Below are 14,993 nucleotides of genomic sequence, written 5' to 3'. Positions count from 1 at the left end.
TGAGATAACTCTTGTCTCTATATCTTAATTTTCACAGTGTGAGGAGCTAGTAAGTCTGCTGTTGAACACAGTAGTGTTATCTGTGCCACTATCAGGAGCATCCCAGAACCACCTGATGCATTTCTCTCATGGACAGTATTTCTACAGCCTGTTCTCAGAAACCATCAATCAACAGCTGCTGGAAAACCTGGATGTGATAGTCCCACTTATGGAATCATCTGTCAGCAATCCTCAAATGGTATTGGACTTACTCTTTAAAAGGACAAAGTCAAAAGGGAATGTTTTGGACTTACTCTTTAAAAGGACAAAGTCAAAAGGGAATGTTAGAAGTAACAATTGTATTTTTGTTAGAGATAGGGTGTATAGTGGGGAAAAAAGTGAATTGGGTTGAATTTCAGACAGCAATGCATTGATAGTTTTTGGTTTGGCTTTTGGGGTTTTTTTGTCTTGACCTACTGGCACTACCTTCATGATCTGTGGCAAACTGGCATTACTCCACGATCTCACATCACACTGAGTGGCAAGTGCTTACGTATTACCTATCCTGAAATCTATGTATTTCAGGATGTCTTTGCATAGTATTTCAGATGAAAAATGTTCTTTCAAAGGAGGGACCCATTTACTGTGCTTTGATTTTCATTGCAGAATGGTCCCAGAGCATGTGGCTTGGATTTGTTTTGGATAAAACTAAACTGAAAAACAAACTCCAGCTACTAATGGGCATTTAGTCCACAGGACCAGGGTAGAGCTGGATCAGAGTATTAAAAAGAAAGACATACACACACACAACCCTCCTGAGCTGAAATAAATACTTTGTCATGTACTCAGTCTCAGCACTGCTTGTTTGGCTCAACAGGCTTCTTCCTGTTTGTCTACTGCACTTTCAGAATTCAGTGCCATGAAGGAAGCTTCGATCTGAGAAGCCTTCCTTCACTGCTTTGATAACAGAAGGGTCAAAAAGACAGATGGAAAGCCTGCTTTTCCTTTTGATTTAAAAGATGCTCAGCAAAGTAGAATCATCCTTTTAAAATAATTGGCTCTTTTATAATCCCAAATGTTATGCTTAGATGTGCTGCATCCGAGTAGTAGTTTAAAACACTTGCAGCATCATTTTTGGTCATACTAAAAATCGTTCAGTTAGACTGTAGAGGAATGTGTATGTTTTAAAAGGCTCTTTCTGGTGATGATTATCTAGTGTTTCCGGTGTGGAGCATGCCATAATACATTAACTCTTTTAAGTCTATCTGATTGATGATAGTGACTAACAGTTTTTGAAGAAAAGAGATTTCAAGCATACTTAGTTCATACCTGCTATGCAAGGGTTGTTTTTCTTTTCAAAATGGATGTGAATAAGTTAGCATATGTGCTATTTTTCAACTTCGCATTTACTAAAATTACCAAGTATTGATCTTTATTCTGGATTATCATTTATTTCTCCATATATACACAAAAGGTATCGGAACTAATTGCTGCACTGCTCTCTGAAACAGGAATAAATTGGAGAGGCGCCTTTTCTTTTGAGAAGGGTGTGCTTTTAATTTCCTGCAGAGACCTTTCTTCTGCATCCTTTTGAGATTTAAATCTAGCATTGCTTTGTGATTCTTCTTTTTTATGACTGCCCATACCACTGAAGTGATCCTATCACCCTTTCATTTGGGATGCAAGAATCTTACCTGTTGCTTTTCCTTCCAGGTTGGGAGCATTTTGAATGGCATGTTAGATCAGAGTTTTAGGGACCGTGCTGTGCGCAAGCAGCAAGGAGCAAAACTGGTGACAGCTGTGCTGAGAAACTGGGAGAAACTGGACAGCTGGTGGGCCAAAGGTTCATCTGCTGAGAGCAAAATGGCAGTCTTGACTCTGCTGGCTAAAGTTCTGCAGGTATGCACTGCTTTATAAAATTCAGGTAACCTTTCTAGTTATGTAGGGATTGCATCTTATTTTCAAGAAATGCTGTTTAAGTCAAATGTTTTATGTTTGGGGAAAAAAGGGAAAAGTTGGACAATGTTAGAATCTGAGTTTTTATTAGCAAAGGACAAAAAATTTTGGGACAGGTGGAAATTACTAGATACTGCTCTTCTTCTCCCTACCACCATTTTTTTTTTTTTTAATTGTTCTCATTTAATTGTTCTTGTTTAGCTGCCTCTTTTCCTTTTGGAGAATTGGTAGAAGTAGAGAGAGTGAACTCTGAGCAGCCTCTGATAACATTCTTTGTCATGTTGGCATCCAGAAAGTCACAGTGGAGGAGTTCTACCCATATTAACAGACTGCAGAATTATCTTTATTTTAAACACTTAATTTTTGTGACATTGAGATTTTGGTCTGGTTTTTTTCCCCCTTATTTTGAAAACATAATTATCTACTTATCCTTTTGGGATTTTTGTGGGAACTTGTAAAAGTAGTTGTCCACAAAGATGCTTGAGCAGAATTTTTATTTTTTATAATTTAATTATTTTAAATTTGAATTGTTTTACAGGTATGTGTTGGGACACAGAATGTGAACTGTATTGCTGTATTAGCTGGCAGTGAACTGACCAGTAGGAAATTCGGCTTTCAGAAGGAACTTAATATTTTTTTGAATTGAAAAATATCCAACATTATGATTTTGTTTATACTGTGTAGGAGCTTTTCTAGTTCTTCTTTTAAAACCAAAATTACTCTGTATGTGGTTTCTGTTAATTCAGTGTGGTTTTGGAAATAAATAAATCTAGCTCAAGGGCTTTTGATTATTCCTTAATACAAATCTCTTTGACTAGTTAAAAAAAACCCAAACTAACTTTTTTATTTCTTTTGTCTTTCCAGATAGACTCTTCAGTTTCTTTCAATACCAATCATGAAGCATTTACAGCTGTTTTTAATACCTATACCAGTCTACTTATTGATCAGAAATTAGGCTTAAATCTTAAGGTAAATTGCTCACTTCTTCAGCTTCCCTACCCTCCCCAGGTTAGAATGTTAGTTGTTCATGGAATTCTCTGTTATTTGGCTTAATTTTTATCACAGACTTACGGGTTTTTATTCTTCTGTTCAACATCCTAAAACCTGTAAATCATCCTTTTTGTTCTTCAGACAGAAGGCACTATCACAGATGTCATGTCTTGGTTTAAGGTGCTCTTTTTTTCTCCCTTGATCAAAAGAAAGGAATGTAATTGTTAGGAAGAAGAATTGCCATCAGTTGCAAGTTGTCTTGAACTCCCAGGTGTTCACTGGAGAAATGACAGCTAATCAGGCTTTTAGCAAGGAGTGGCAATTCCTACAGCTCATATTATGAATATTTGTCGAGATTGAATGTCTGTGTCTGCAAGTGTGAGACCAGTACTAATGGAGTAGCTGCTATGTGCAGCTTGGGCAGGAGAGGGAGATAAAGTACTGCAGAGTGGAAGTGTGAGTTATGAAAGATGCTGGAGCATAAAGGTTGGACTAGAATAATAAAAAATTTTATACTTATGAACGTTTTGCATAGTTGCTTCTCAGTCAGCCTGCCTTTAATTAGACAGAGTTTTGTACTTTCCTATGCATTCAAAATAAATAAAGTTCGGGATTTTGCTTTGGCTGCAAGATGATGCATTAAATCAGTGACTTGTACGAGATTGAATGGTTGCTTAAAAGAGCAGTGAGATATTATTCATAGCCATGTCAGCCATGAGATATTAATTAGCTTTTAACTCTCACTCAGCAGTGACCTGACAGTTAAAGGCTGTTCTCTGAACCAGTATCTGAAAAGATGAGCAGCTACATAACATATTTTTATTAGTACACTGAGCCATTGAATCGGTGAAAACAGACACTGCTGCTGTTTTGTGGTCCTGTTCACCTGGCTCCATAGTTAGGGAATAACTTATTTTTTAGTGTGAAACTGTATCTTTTTTATGTTTGTTTATTTTTTTTCTTCAGGGCCAAGCAGTGATAATTCTCCCGTTCTTCACTAATTTGACAGGAGAAAAGCTTAGTGACCTTAAGAATGCTCTGGATCAACTTGTAGCTTTCAATTTTCCCATGAGGTCTGATGAGTTTCCCAAAGGAACTTTGAAGCACAATAACTATGTAGACTGCATTAAGAAGGTCAGTATTTTTAACAAAACATAATTAGAAGCCGAAGTGAACTGTGTCTAGAAACAATGTTTCAGAGGATCTGGAATTAAAGAGATATTTTCTGAGCTTACATGAGGGGATCAGCTTGCCTGTTTCTGGGTTACGTCTTTATCCAGAAATTGAATCTACAGAAGCACATTAAATAAACACACACTTCTGTGCATCTGCTTCTGATCAGTATTAATCATTAGATGGAAGTGATCTGATCCAGTGTTGCTCTTCATGTTACATGTTGCTTCTTCTTCAGTTTTTAGATGCGTTAGAGTTGTCTCAGAGTCCAATGTTGTTGCAACTGATGACAGAAATCCTCTGTAGGGATCACAGACATTTCATGGAGGATTTATTTCAAGCCAGCTTCAAAAGAATTTCCAGAAGGTTGGTTTAGTCCACTGGATTTTGTGCTTGTTCTCACTGAATTTTTGCTGAAGCAAATGTGCTTCTTGTATTTTATTGTCCTTATAAGAGTGATGATTTACACTATAAAGTTTTGCATAATAGTTTTAATTCAGGTTTTGCTTTTGTCTTCACATTTTCAAAGTATTTCCGAAGTGTGAACAAGTGGCACCAGTTTCCAGATTACGCGTCCAGTGCCTGTGCAAATTTGGAAAGCCTTCTGTAAATAAGCTTGTTCTGAGAGAATCCAGTTGACAATAGTACTTGTTTATTATATATTTGCTATCCCTATATGATTACTTAAGTTGATAGTACTTAAATTGACAGAGAATTCATTTGTTTGACCCCTTCGAAACTACAACAATGCACTTACTTACTTGAATATTTCCAGGGTGTTAAATTGTAGACTCAAACATGCTCTGTCCACAGAAGAGGTATTCAGTATCTCTTCCAAAACCAACATTCCGGTTTTGATGGGCTCCACAATTGTGGAGCATGTTATTTCCTGAAAAAGTCATTTACCTTATGCCCAAATCCCATTTTTGAATCTTTAGCTTTAGTAAAATTATTCAGAACAACAGATCATCTGGTAGTGGAATGCTTGATAGCCACAGCTCTTTTTTTTTTCCTTTGGTTTGCCAACATCCTTCACATGTTCCAGATAATATATATGTTTTTTTTAGGTTTCTCAGTGAAAAGGACCTGAGAAAGTTAATGTTTGCTTTAGGATTAAATTATTAAAGATACACAAACAAGTTTGCCATCTCTTGCAGCCTAAGAAGCTGAGGTGGGTTTTTTTGAGAGGTGCGTAATACTTGGTGGTTCAACCTGATCTTGCATGTCTTGTAGGATAATCCAAGAGGGTATGAATGCAGACAGTAAAAAATTTAAAAGTTCTAAGGATTTGAGATTTTAAGTGAAGTCTGGTAAAAGAGTTTTCATCTTGAGATTTCCATCTTGTTTAGGAGCACCACTGACAAACAAGTGATACTGTTGGACACTGTTCACAAAATGTTCCGAAATGAAGAACTTCTTTCAAATACTGCTCGTCAAGCATTTGTGGATCGGTCCCTCCTCACTCTCCTGTGGCACTGCAGCTTGGATGCACTGAGAGAATTCTTTGGCAAGATTATAGTAGAGGCTATGGATACACTTAATTCTAGGTTTACAAAGGTATGAATTACTTTTTTTAAATTATTTTTTTTAGGGTTAGGGAAGGTCTAATAAAATGTTGATGTTGGTATGTACATTTTGCTTAACTTCGAATGAAACACTGATAAAACGGGTTTCCTTTCTAGTTTTCTGTATCCTGGAACAGAAGCATGTGCCAGTTATATAATTTGATTGTTATTGATAAGCTTTTCTTTATATTGATAAGCTTTTCTTTATTCCCCAACACACTCTTCCTTTGGAGTTAATGCATGTTTGCATATCTATTGTGTATAAAAATTGAAGTTGGAATGTTAGCTATATATATCTAAAGGGGTCTGAAGTTCTGTCAAAAGCAAAAACCCATTTTAACCTCGAAATATAAAAGCTGTATAAAATTGTAGCCTGTTACTACATTTTTGGAGAGGTTTTCAACCTCTATAATGAAAGCTCTGAAATTAGGTACATTACTTTTAGAGAAAGAAATACATCTGTAATCATTGCAAAGATTCTTCTGCAAGGGATTAGGAGCACAGTTCTTCCTTTCTCTATTTACAGGCTGTCTTCCAATTTAAGAATACAGTTGTGTGCAATGATCTTGTTGCCAGTGGAGGTCTCTGCTCTTGCTATAGTTCTTCACTCCCATGGTTTTTCTGGTGCAGATGTTCAAAGGCAGTAGGACGAGCAAGATGCTGAAATGACCCGTGTTTAGTAATAGTTATTGAAACAAAATGCTAAAACTAAGATTTATGTAGGGTCACCCCCACCATGTTCCTGTTGCTGTAAATGTTGGTACCAAAATGAGGTGCAGAAAGAAACTCATGAATTGAATGATACCAAGGATAGTGACAGGTGTGAGTTTTGCTTACATGTGTTGTGAAGCTGAGCTGTCACTTGGTACTCTGCTTATTTTCCTCCAGTATCCTTATAATAATTTAGGTCAATTGTAGTTAACACAGCTCACCAGACAAACATGGGTCAACACAGTTTTAATAACTGTACTACACAGGAACTCAGAGTCTGTCAGTCTTTTATTATTGTCAGCTCTTTCCTCTTTTAGAAGGTAGAAGTAAGCTAAAGGCTGTCTAAGAGAACCTTAAAGTAACTGTGGAACCATTTAGAAAAGACAAGATTCAAATTTTGCTTATTTGTTTACAGTCCCATGAATATACTTTTGATAAACAAGTCACCAAGAAAATGGGGTATTACAAGCTGCTAGAAGTGATGTATGTGCGACTTTCAAAAGAGGAAGTTTACTCCAAGGACTCTAAAATTAACCAAGCTTACTGTGGCTCCATGAGTGTAGAAGGAAATGAACTTACCAAGACATTAATAAAGTAAGACTATTGTTTATTTTATTACTTTATGTTTCTCGTTAGGTTTTGGCCAGATTTGCTTTTTTTAAGTAGGCCATATGAAGCAGAAGATGGATTTATTCAAGGGTAAATGTAATCTCTTACATAACTTTTGATTTTAAATGAAATACACAATATTGAGTTTGCATTGATAGCATGATCTGCAGTGTAAACTTACAGTCCTATGTCAGGATAACTTTTGCCCCTGCTTTTGTCCTTTTCTTTTTTTAATTTGTTAAGCCTGTGCATTTATTTCACCTCTTCAGTATGATTCTTGGCCTTTAATTTGTGTTTTCACAACTTCAGTTTCAGCATACTCACACTTTCATGTGGAGTATGGTTCTGTGTTGTAAAACTGATACTGATATGATTGATGAGAAGACAGGATGGATTTTCATTTACATTTCATAATACAGCAGCACACCCAGTAGGAGTAGTTTGGCTTAATCATCACTGCAAAGGGGGACAAAAGATAAGTACTAGATATGTATGTTAATTAGTATTGTTTAGTTTGTTTAATATTCAGAGAAAACCAGAAGATGCCTGAATTGCTGTTTGCTTTGTTTTGTTTTAATTTTTGTTTTACAATACTATGTCCTATGAGGACTTCAAAGAATTTCTTGGCTATGATTTGCAGATCTATAAATGGCTTTCTGCCAAAGACCTTTAAAAATCACATCTAAACTGGTTTTCTTCAGCTAATCCATAAAATACCTTAGCATGCGTGTCCATTCATAATTCTTGGCAAAGGACCATGAGAGAAATTTATGTATGCATCAAAACATGTATTCATCTTACCTGAACATTACCTGTCATCATATTCCTGACATTAAGGACTCCTGTGTAAATAGTTGGGGAAGTTTTCTTTGTCGTTGCTGAATGGTTCCATTTTGGTTCCATTTACCTGCAGAATACTTGAACAAGTCTGAGGTGATTTAATCGGATACTGCTCCCTTGAAATTCTGTTGATTCACTGGTCTCTGATTGGAACTCTTCTTGTACTGCTTAATAAAAGACTTCTAATGGTGTTTTCTTGCCTGTTTGTATTTCAAGGTCATGCTATGATGCATTTACAGAAAATATGGCAGGAGAGAGTCAACTGCTGGAGAAGAGGAGACAGTATCACTGTGCAGCATATAATTGTGCTATTGCTGTCATCAGTTGTGTCTTCACTGAAAGTAAATTTTATCAAGGCTTTCTTTTTTCAGAAAAATCAGAAAAGGTGAGAAGCTTTTGTTGCTGTTAGAAGGCTTCCAGAGCATGAGACACAAAGTGATGTTACCTGATTGCAATAAATCAAAGAATGAAACCTGAATGACATGCAATTATACTAACAAACTACCCAGTGAGGCAATAGAAGGAGTGGTAGCTGATGACAGTTTTACCAACTGTTTGGGAGTGAGTGAAGTAGTAATACTGTTTTCCTTCCACTCCCAATTGATTTTCTAAAATATGAGGGAAAAGCCCCTATTGTTTAAGTTCTCCAAGGCTTGGAATGTACTTGAATAAGAGAGACCTTTTTACAGGGCATATTATGTGCCGTGAATTCTTGAGTAGTTAAATAGCAAAATTCTTCTTAGAGTACTGATGTAGAAGAGAAAACATGCCATACTTCCTATGTTGTACATTGATCTGTTGAATTTCCTTAAAGAAGAAATACATTCAAAGCAATTGTTATTGTGTGCAGCATTATAATTTTGCTATTTCCAAACATGCTTCGGTTTGCAGAACTTGCTGATTTTTGAAAATTTGATAGACCTGAAGCGTCAGTATACATTTCCTGTTGAAATTGAGGTGAGTGAAACTTCTGGCCTTTAGTATTTCCAAGTAAAAAAAGGGTCTGAGTTAACAGTGTAGTTACTGAAGACCACGTCAGTTCTCACATATGGAGAAAGAGGGTTCTGTAGCGGATACAAAAAATGGAGTATTCCTCTAATGATTTAAAATACATTTTTCTGAGAGAAATCCAGACCTGAAATTTGTAACGGACCTGCAGTGTGTATACTTTTAACATACTTTTTAGTGTATTTATTTTGACAGTGAACAGCTGTAGGAATAAAAAATTCTGTTGTTTTCATTTAGCACTAAATAATCATTTACAACATGAGATTTCCATTCATGTTAAATGGTTTTGATCTTTTTTTTTGTATCCCAGTAAATAAATAAGTGTAAATAAACTGTAATTTTTTTTTAACTAATTAACTATTTTTTTAAAATTAAGTAATTAGAACTTTATTTCTTGCTGTTTAGGTGCCTCTGGAAAGGAAGAAGCGGTACATTGCTATTAGGAAGGAGGCCAGGGATGCAGGGAATAGCAGCCAGGGTATGAAAGTTTATTTATGGCAATGAAAGAAATGCTTTCTTACCTTTCTTACAGTGTTTCTTGATGTGTTCTTAGTTGGCTTCTACAGTAGCAGGAACAAATAAAAGCATTCAATGTATTTCATCTAACAATCAATTCCCACCTACCCTCAAGTTTTAGTGGGCAGTAAAAGCTTGTAATTACCTTGATTAATGGACTGTTCTTCTCTCCTGTTTAGATGAGCCCAAGTATTTAGCTTCTTCATCATACATGATGGATAGCAGTTTGAGTGAAGAAATGAGTCAGTTTGATTTTTCTACTGGAGTCCAAGGTTTTTCTTATAGTTCCCAAGATGTCACAGCTAGCAGCACTCGTTTCAGGAGAAAGGTAATTTAATGACTTATGGGCTGTGAGAAAGACAAGTTTTATGCTTTTGAGCAATTGCATACATTTATTGGGGTTGAGAAAGAGAAATTTCTAGTCTTCTATATTTGTGCTACCTGATTGAGAATGAGTTTCTCCAGAAGATGATGGAGGGGACTTGAGCTGTTTTCTGTCAGTCACTTTTCTTAGTTCTTCTCTCCAGTGTCTACAGCTGGAGAAAAACAATGCCCTATTGGGTTTCTAAAGCTGAGCAGTGTGAGTGAAGTCCAGCCTGAGTTGTAAAATGATGGCTTGTGACTGCACTCAGGCACATCCTCTGATGGTTGTGTTTTGCTGTTAGCCATCAGGTTTCATCGTTGCCCTCTTTTGGTCTGTGACAGAACTGGCTGTATCATTTGCATGGAATAAATAATCAAACAATTGTTTTTGCTTTTCTGTTGTGGCAGCTTGTATTTAACTGTTGCTTTTGGGAGATATTAAATGCTGTTCTTTGAAGACTTGAAGTTGTGTTCCTTCTGCAATCAAAAGATGTCTCACTAGCCCTAATGCTGATAGAATAAGATACCTGGTGTGAATCAGACAGCTTGTAAAAGTATCATAGACACTGAAGACACAATCTGTCAAAATAACTGTTAACATTGGTGAAGATAAACTGTTTCCATGTTTTGGAGCGAGGAGGTGTTTTAGCTGCAGGGAAGTTAAGCAAGATAGAAAATACGCTTCTAGTTTGCCTAGTAATTTTGTAATTTCTAACTAAATAATTTTCTTTTGTGATTAACTGTGTCCCTGAAAAGAGCTGCTGCAGATGCTAGTCAATGTGAAACAACACATCCAATGAAGTAGAGCTCTCCCTCATGTGTTAACGCATTCTTTGAGCTATGAAATGAAATCATTTCTGTGAGGTTCAGCTTAACTCCTCCTCTGCTTTCAGCATTTGCCACACCTGTCCTGGCAGGTAGTAAAGTCAGAGTAACATAAAGTTGGCATCTGTCGGCACAAAAGGTAAAGGACGTGCAGATCTGCTGCGTGCATTTGGGAGGTGTCTGTTTGAACAATACATTTGATGTATTCCCTGTTGCACACACCAAGTGTGTAGTGAAATCTAAGCGCAGATAAGATCAGGATGACTCATGGCATGATTGGGATTTAAAATAAAATGCAGTGTTGTTATTAATCATAGTAACGCTTTTTTTTTTTTTTAAATTAAGGAGCCCACAGAATACAAGGTTTTAAACGATGAGATGGAACTGGAAATGGATGAATTCAACCAACATGAATGTATGGCTTCTATGACCACTCTGATTAAACATATGCAGAGGAACCAGATCACACCCAAAGTGGAGGAGGCCAGTATTAGCTAAAAAGTTGGCATTTTTCCATTAACGCTACCAAGAAAAGAGAGTCATGATTGAATCCTTTCATTTTTTCTTTTTTTTGGCTATATTATGGTGAAACCTGTGTGGTTTGAGCTTGGGGCTTTTTGGCTTGGTAAGCCTGTTTGGTGCAAGAAGTGATTTGACTTTTTCTCATCTCGTCTAAATTTCAGGGAACTGTTCCAGTAGCTCTTCCTCTTTGGATGAAATTTCTTCATGGCAAATTAGAAAACCCATCAGTACCATTAAATATTCGCCTCTTCATAGCAAAACTTATCGTTAATACTGAGGATGTGAGTAATTTTTTTTCATAATATAAACTGTGTAACTCTTGCAGGGTAAAATATTTCATCAGCTGAGACCTTGGGGGCATTCAAATTGAGTAGTTTGCTGTGATAAAAGGGAGTGCATTTATGGCCCAAAATTCCAGATAGTACAAGTATTTTGAATGTATTATTAATACTTTTTCTCCCATACTCTACTTCTATAAGTAGAGGGTGTCCACCATATGTGTCTTCTGGAAACCACAAGTAATGTATTCATTGATACTTATGCAAAAGGTGTGGCTGATTATACTTTCCATCTTCACAGCAAATACAGTGTTTTATTAATGGTCACAGATGAGTCTTATAGAAACACTTTGAGTTAAATTTGTTGCAGAAAGGTACTAAGATAGCATAACGTGTCTTTGCTTGAGAAGAAACGTTTTCCAGCTCACGTTCTTGGGTAAAACATTCTCAAGCTATTTCATACAATTATTTTAAAGGATAGCGGTTCTGTCTGGAATATTCCAAATCCAAAAATGCTGGATTTCAGAAATATTTCAAGAAACTTTATACGCATTTAATGCTACTTTCTTAGTAAAGTTGTCTGAAATGGAAGGATAGATGAATGGCATACTCTTTCAAATCCTCTACAGACAGATTTTCTATGTGAGAGCCGTACTACCTGTGCCCTGGTGAAATAATTAACTTTCTGTGGTTAAAGGTCTCTAAGCAAAAGTGAGAAGTGTAGTTATGGATACTTTTTATTTTAAATTTTTTATGGTTGTTGCCTCGAGGGTTGAGCAAAAGTGCTAAAGAGGTTGGTCTAGCAGTCTTACCTGTAATGTTTATTGAACAGCAGGTTGCTGAATACTTGGGTAATTTGTACTTTATCATTGATTCTCTGTAGGTATTCCGGCCTTATGCGAAGCACTGGCTTGGTCCATTGCTGCAACTTGTTGTTTCTGGAAATAATGGAGGTGAAGGGATTCATTACATGGTAGTGGAAATAGTAGTTACAATCCTTTCCTGGACAAGTGTAGCCACTCCCAAAGTAAGGAAATGTGAAATTCATTTTTATTATTATTGTGGCTGTTTGGTAAAGAATGACTGAGTTTGTTTTTATGCTCTTAAATAATTTTATGCATCAGTCCACTTTTACATTTTACGATTCTTTTACATATTAACTTCAAACATAACTTGATTACTTACTTGGTTTCGTAAAATACGTCTTCTCGGAGTCACTATGGTTATTTTTGCTCCTGGTCTTTGTAGGGGAATATTAAGGATGAGATTTTAGCTAACAGATTGCTTGAATTCTTGATGAAAAATGCCTTTCACCCAAAAAAAGCTGTGTTCAGACACAATCTGGAAATCATAAAGACAGTTATAGAGTGTTGGAAGAAGTGTCTCTCCATACCTTACAGGTAAACATTTGGAAAACTGCTTTCTTTTATCAGTATTTCAAAAATATAAGTGAAGGGTATCAAAGGACATGGGAAGGTAAATTCAGCTGCTATACTAAACTTTTTGTCCCTCAAGTGGACAGTAGAACTTCAGAATCAAACTCTCCAAAGACTGTAGATTAATTTGAAAAGCAACAAAGAGAGAGATGGGAAAATATGTAAAGGATTATGACAGTAGCAACTAAAAGCAGTAGTAATCTCTACAAAGATGGTTTTTTATTTGAAGTTTTGGATATTATCATTGAATATTGGTGCCTTCTTAGTAAGACTTCTGCTATCTGCCATGCTCCAGAACCCGTCAAGTATTTGTGTGGGGTTACAATCTCTTCTTAGTTGTTTTGGGGTGGGTTTCTTTGCAAAAACTTCTTCATTGAAGCTAAATATTTACTGCTTTCTGACAGTATCCCTTTGGTGGGTTGTACACGTGCATATATATCCCTGTATACACAGACAGTGAGTGATTTAGGGTGCGTCTGTTTTGGGGTTTTAGTGTCTATCACTGCTTTTGTGTTTTTATCCAACAGTTTAATATTTGAAAAGTTTTCTGGTGGAGACCCTGATACAAAGGACAATTCAGTGGGAATTCAGCTGCTGGGAATTGTTCTTGCTAACAATATGCCACCCTTTGACCCAAAATGTGAAATAGATCGTGTCAGGTGAGAAATGCAGATTTTTTGTGAATGATCTTGAAAAAATCTTAAGCCAAAGAGAGCAAGTTTAATTTATCAGCACGATGTATGGGAGCTTGTTCTTTGGAATCCCTTGTCCCATCATCCCTTTGTTATCATCTGGCAGATGTAATACTTTCCTAGCTACAAATTGCAGACCACATTTATTTTGGAAAATATCTAGAAGAATGTACTCTTTTTTACGGTGGGCCCCAGGGTTGCAGTTTTGTGGACATTATTGGAGTCAGGAATTGCTAAAGCAGGGATTTGAGGCAGTGCAAGTGGAAAATCCATGTTGTGCTGTCAGCTCTTCTGAAAGCAGTCACTATTACTCTAGGCAGCTCAGATTATTTTTTTGCTTCAGTTTAAATTTGTGTGCTGGAGTAGTGGCTTGCAGCAGGTCTATCTTTTGTGCTAGGTATTTTCAAGCTTTGACCAGCAACATGGGCTTACTAAAGTATAAAGAAGTTTATGCAGCTGCAGCAGAAGTGTTGGGACTTGCTCTTCAATACATTGCTGAGAGAGAAAATGTAAGTGAACTGTATTTTGTGTTTGACCATTCCTGTCTTAATTTTATATTCATCGTCTGTATGACTACTCAATTCATATCCAAAAATGGATGTATCTAAAACTCAACAGTCTTTATCCAACAGATTAATTAAAGATTTAAACTACTAACTCAACAGGAAAAGAATTTGAGGGCAGACTAAGTGCAGAATTTTTTCCTTACTCTTTTGGATCTGTCAGTGAATGATCTCTTTCTGAGGCTTTGTTCAGCTTATGCCAGCCAGCAATACTAGTGCAGTATGTTTTAAAATTGGGGGGTTTTTAAGAGGAAAAAAAAAAGCAAGTTGGGAGGTTTGGAGCTACCTTTTGAATAACTGTATCTGAATCCAGTTTTTTTATAGGTAAGGGATAAGATGAATGCAAAACTGTTACTCACCAAATCCTACAATACTAGAACTAGGGGATTGTGCTTGATGATCACAGAAGTCAGTTTGAGACACATGCTAGAAGTACTTCTTCACACAATGGTTAGTGAACTTCTGTAGTCTGGTGCCAGAAGAGGTTCTAGGGATAAATAGATCAGCAGGGTCAAAGAGAAATTAGGGAAATTCATGCACAAAAAAATGTCATGGACAGGTTCTAGATACAACAGACAGCAATGTACACTCAAAGATCCCTAATCTAATGACAAATGCATGTTGGATTGTGTAAGAGAAAAGGAGGACAAAATGCAGCCAGGATCATGTGTTCCCCCTAAATATAATTCTATAACTGCTATTCAAGACAAAAATACCAAGTTGTTGGCTAAGTAGAGTATTAGCCTGACCTTGTAGTTTATTCTTCCTTCTCTCCTTATATCCTTACTTCTTTTCCCACTTAATTGCATTCTGGTTGTTCTTTCACTGTTTGTAGAGCATATTTCATAAATCTTCGTGAGTCTTTCTCAGTATTCCAAGTTCCATTATAAGCAGTGTTTTGAATAAATGAGAAAAGGTGGTCTAAATTTTATCCTCAACAAGGCTTATTTCTTTGATGTTAATTGCA

The 14,993-nt window shown here is 36.4% G+C and overlaps 1 protein-coding gene across 2 annotated transcripts in view; it reads left to right on the top strand.

Moving 5' to 3' along the window:
• The window catches only part of PRKDC (protein kinase, DNA-activated, catalytic subunit), an 82,779-nt gene that overhangs the window by 31,545 nt on the left and 36,241 nt on the right, over nucleotides 1–14,993 (top strand). For both annotated transcript variants that reach the window (XM_032124864.1, XM_032124872.1), the window contains 17 exons: nucleotides 38–238; nucleotides 1,693–1,878; nucleotides 2,800–2,904; nucleotides 3,892–4,059; nucleotides 4,337–4,464; nucleotides 5,448–5,655; nucleotides 6,790–6,968; nucleotides 8,040–8,208; nucleotides 8,715–8,780; nucleotides 9,237–9,309; nucleotides 9,527–9,675; nucleotides 10,881–11,018; nucleotides 11,219–11,338; nucleotides 12,219–12,362; nucleotides 12,584–12,735; nucleotides 13,299–13,430; nucleotides 13,861–13,972. In XM_032124864.1, coding sequence (XP_031980755.1) covers nucleotides 38–238; nucleotides 1,693–1,878; nucleotides 2,800–2,904; nucleotides 3,892–4,059; nucleotides 4,337–4,464; nucleotides 5,448–5,655; nucleotides 6,790–6,968; nucleotides 8,040–8,208; nucleotides 8,715–8,780; nucleotides 9,237–9,309; nucleotides 9,527–9,675; nucleotides 10,881–11,018; nucleotides 11,219–11,338; nucleotides 12,219–12,362; nucleotides 12,584–12,735; nucleotides 13,299–13,430; nucleotides 13,861–13,972 — 2,430 coding nt within the window. The remainder of the gene's footprint in view (nucleotides 1–37; nucleotides 239–1,692; nucleotides 1,879–2,799; nucleotides 2,905–3,891; nucleotides 4,060–4,336; nucleotides 4,465–5,447; nucleotides 5,656–6,789; nucleotides 6,969–8,039; nucleotides 8,209–8,714; nucleotides 8,781–9,236; nucleotides 9,310–9,526; nucleotides 9,676–10,880; nucleotides 11,019–11,218; nucleotides 11,339–12,218; nucleotides 12,363–12,583; nucleotides 12,736–13,298; nucleotides 13,431–13,860; nucleotides 13,973–14,993) is intronic.

The sequence above is a fragment of the Corvus moneduloides genome, chromosome 1 (genome assembly GCF_009650955.1).
Source record: "Corvus moneduloides isolate bCorMon1 chromosome 1, bCorMon1.pri, whole genome shotgun sequence".
Classification (NCBI taxonomy): domain Eukaryota; kingdom Metazoa; phylum Chordata; class Aves; order Passeriformes; family Corvidae; genus Corvus; species Corvus moneduloides.
Note: the sequence above shows the minus strand (reverse complement) of the source record. Positions and strands in the feature narration are given on the sequence as shown.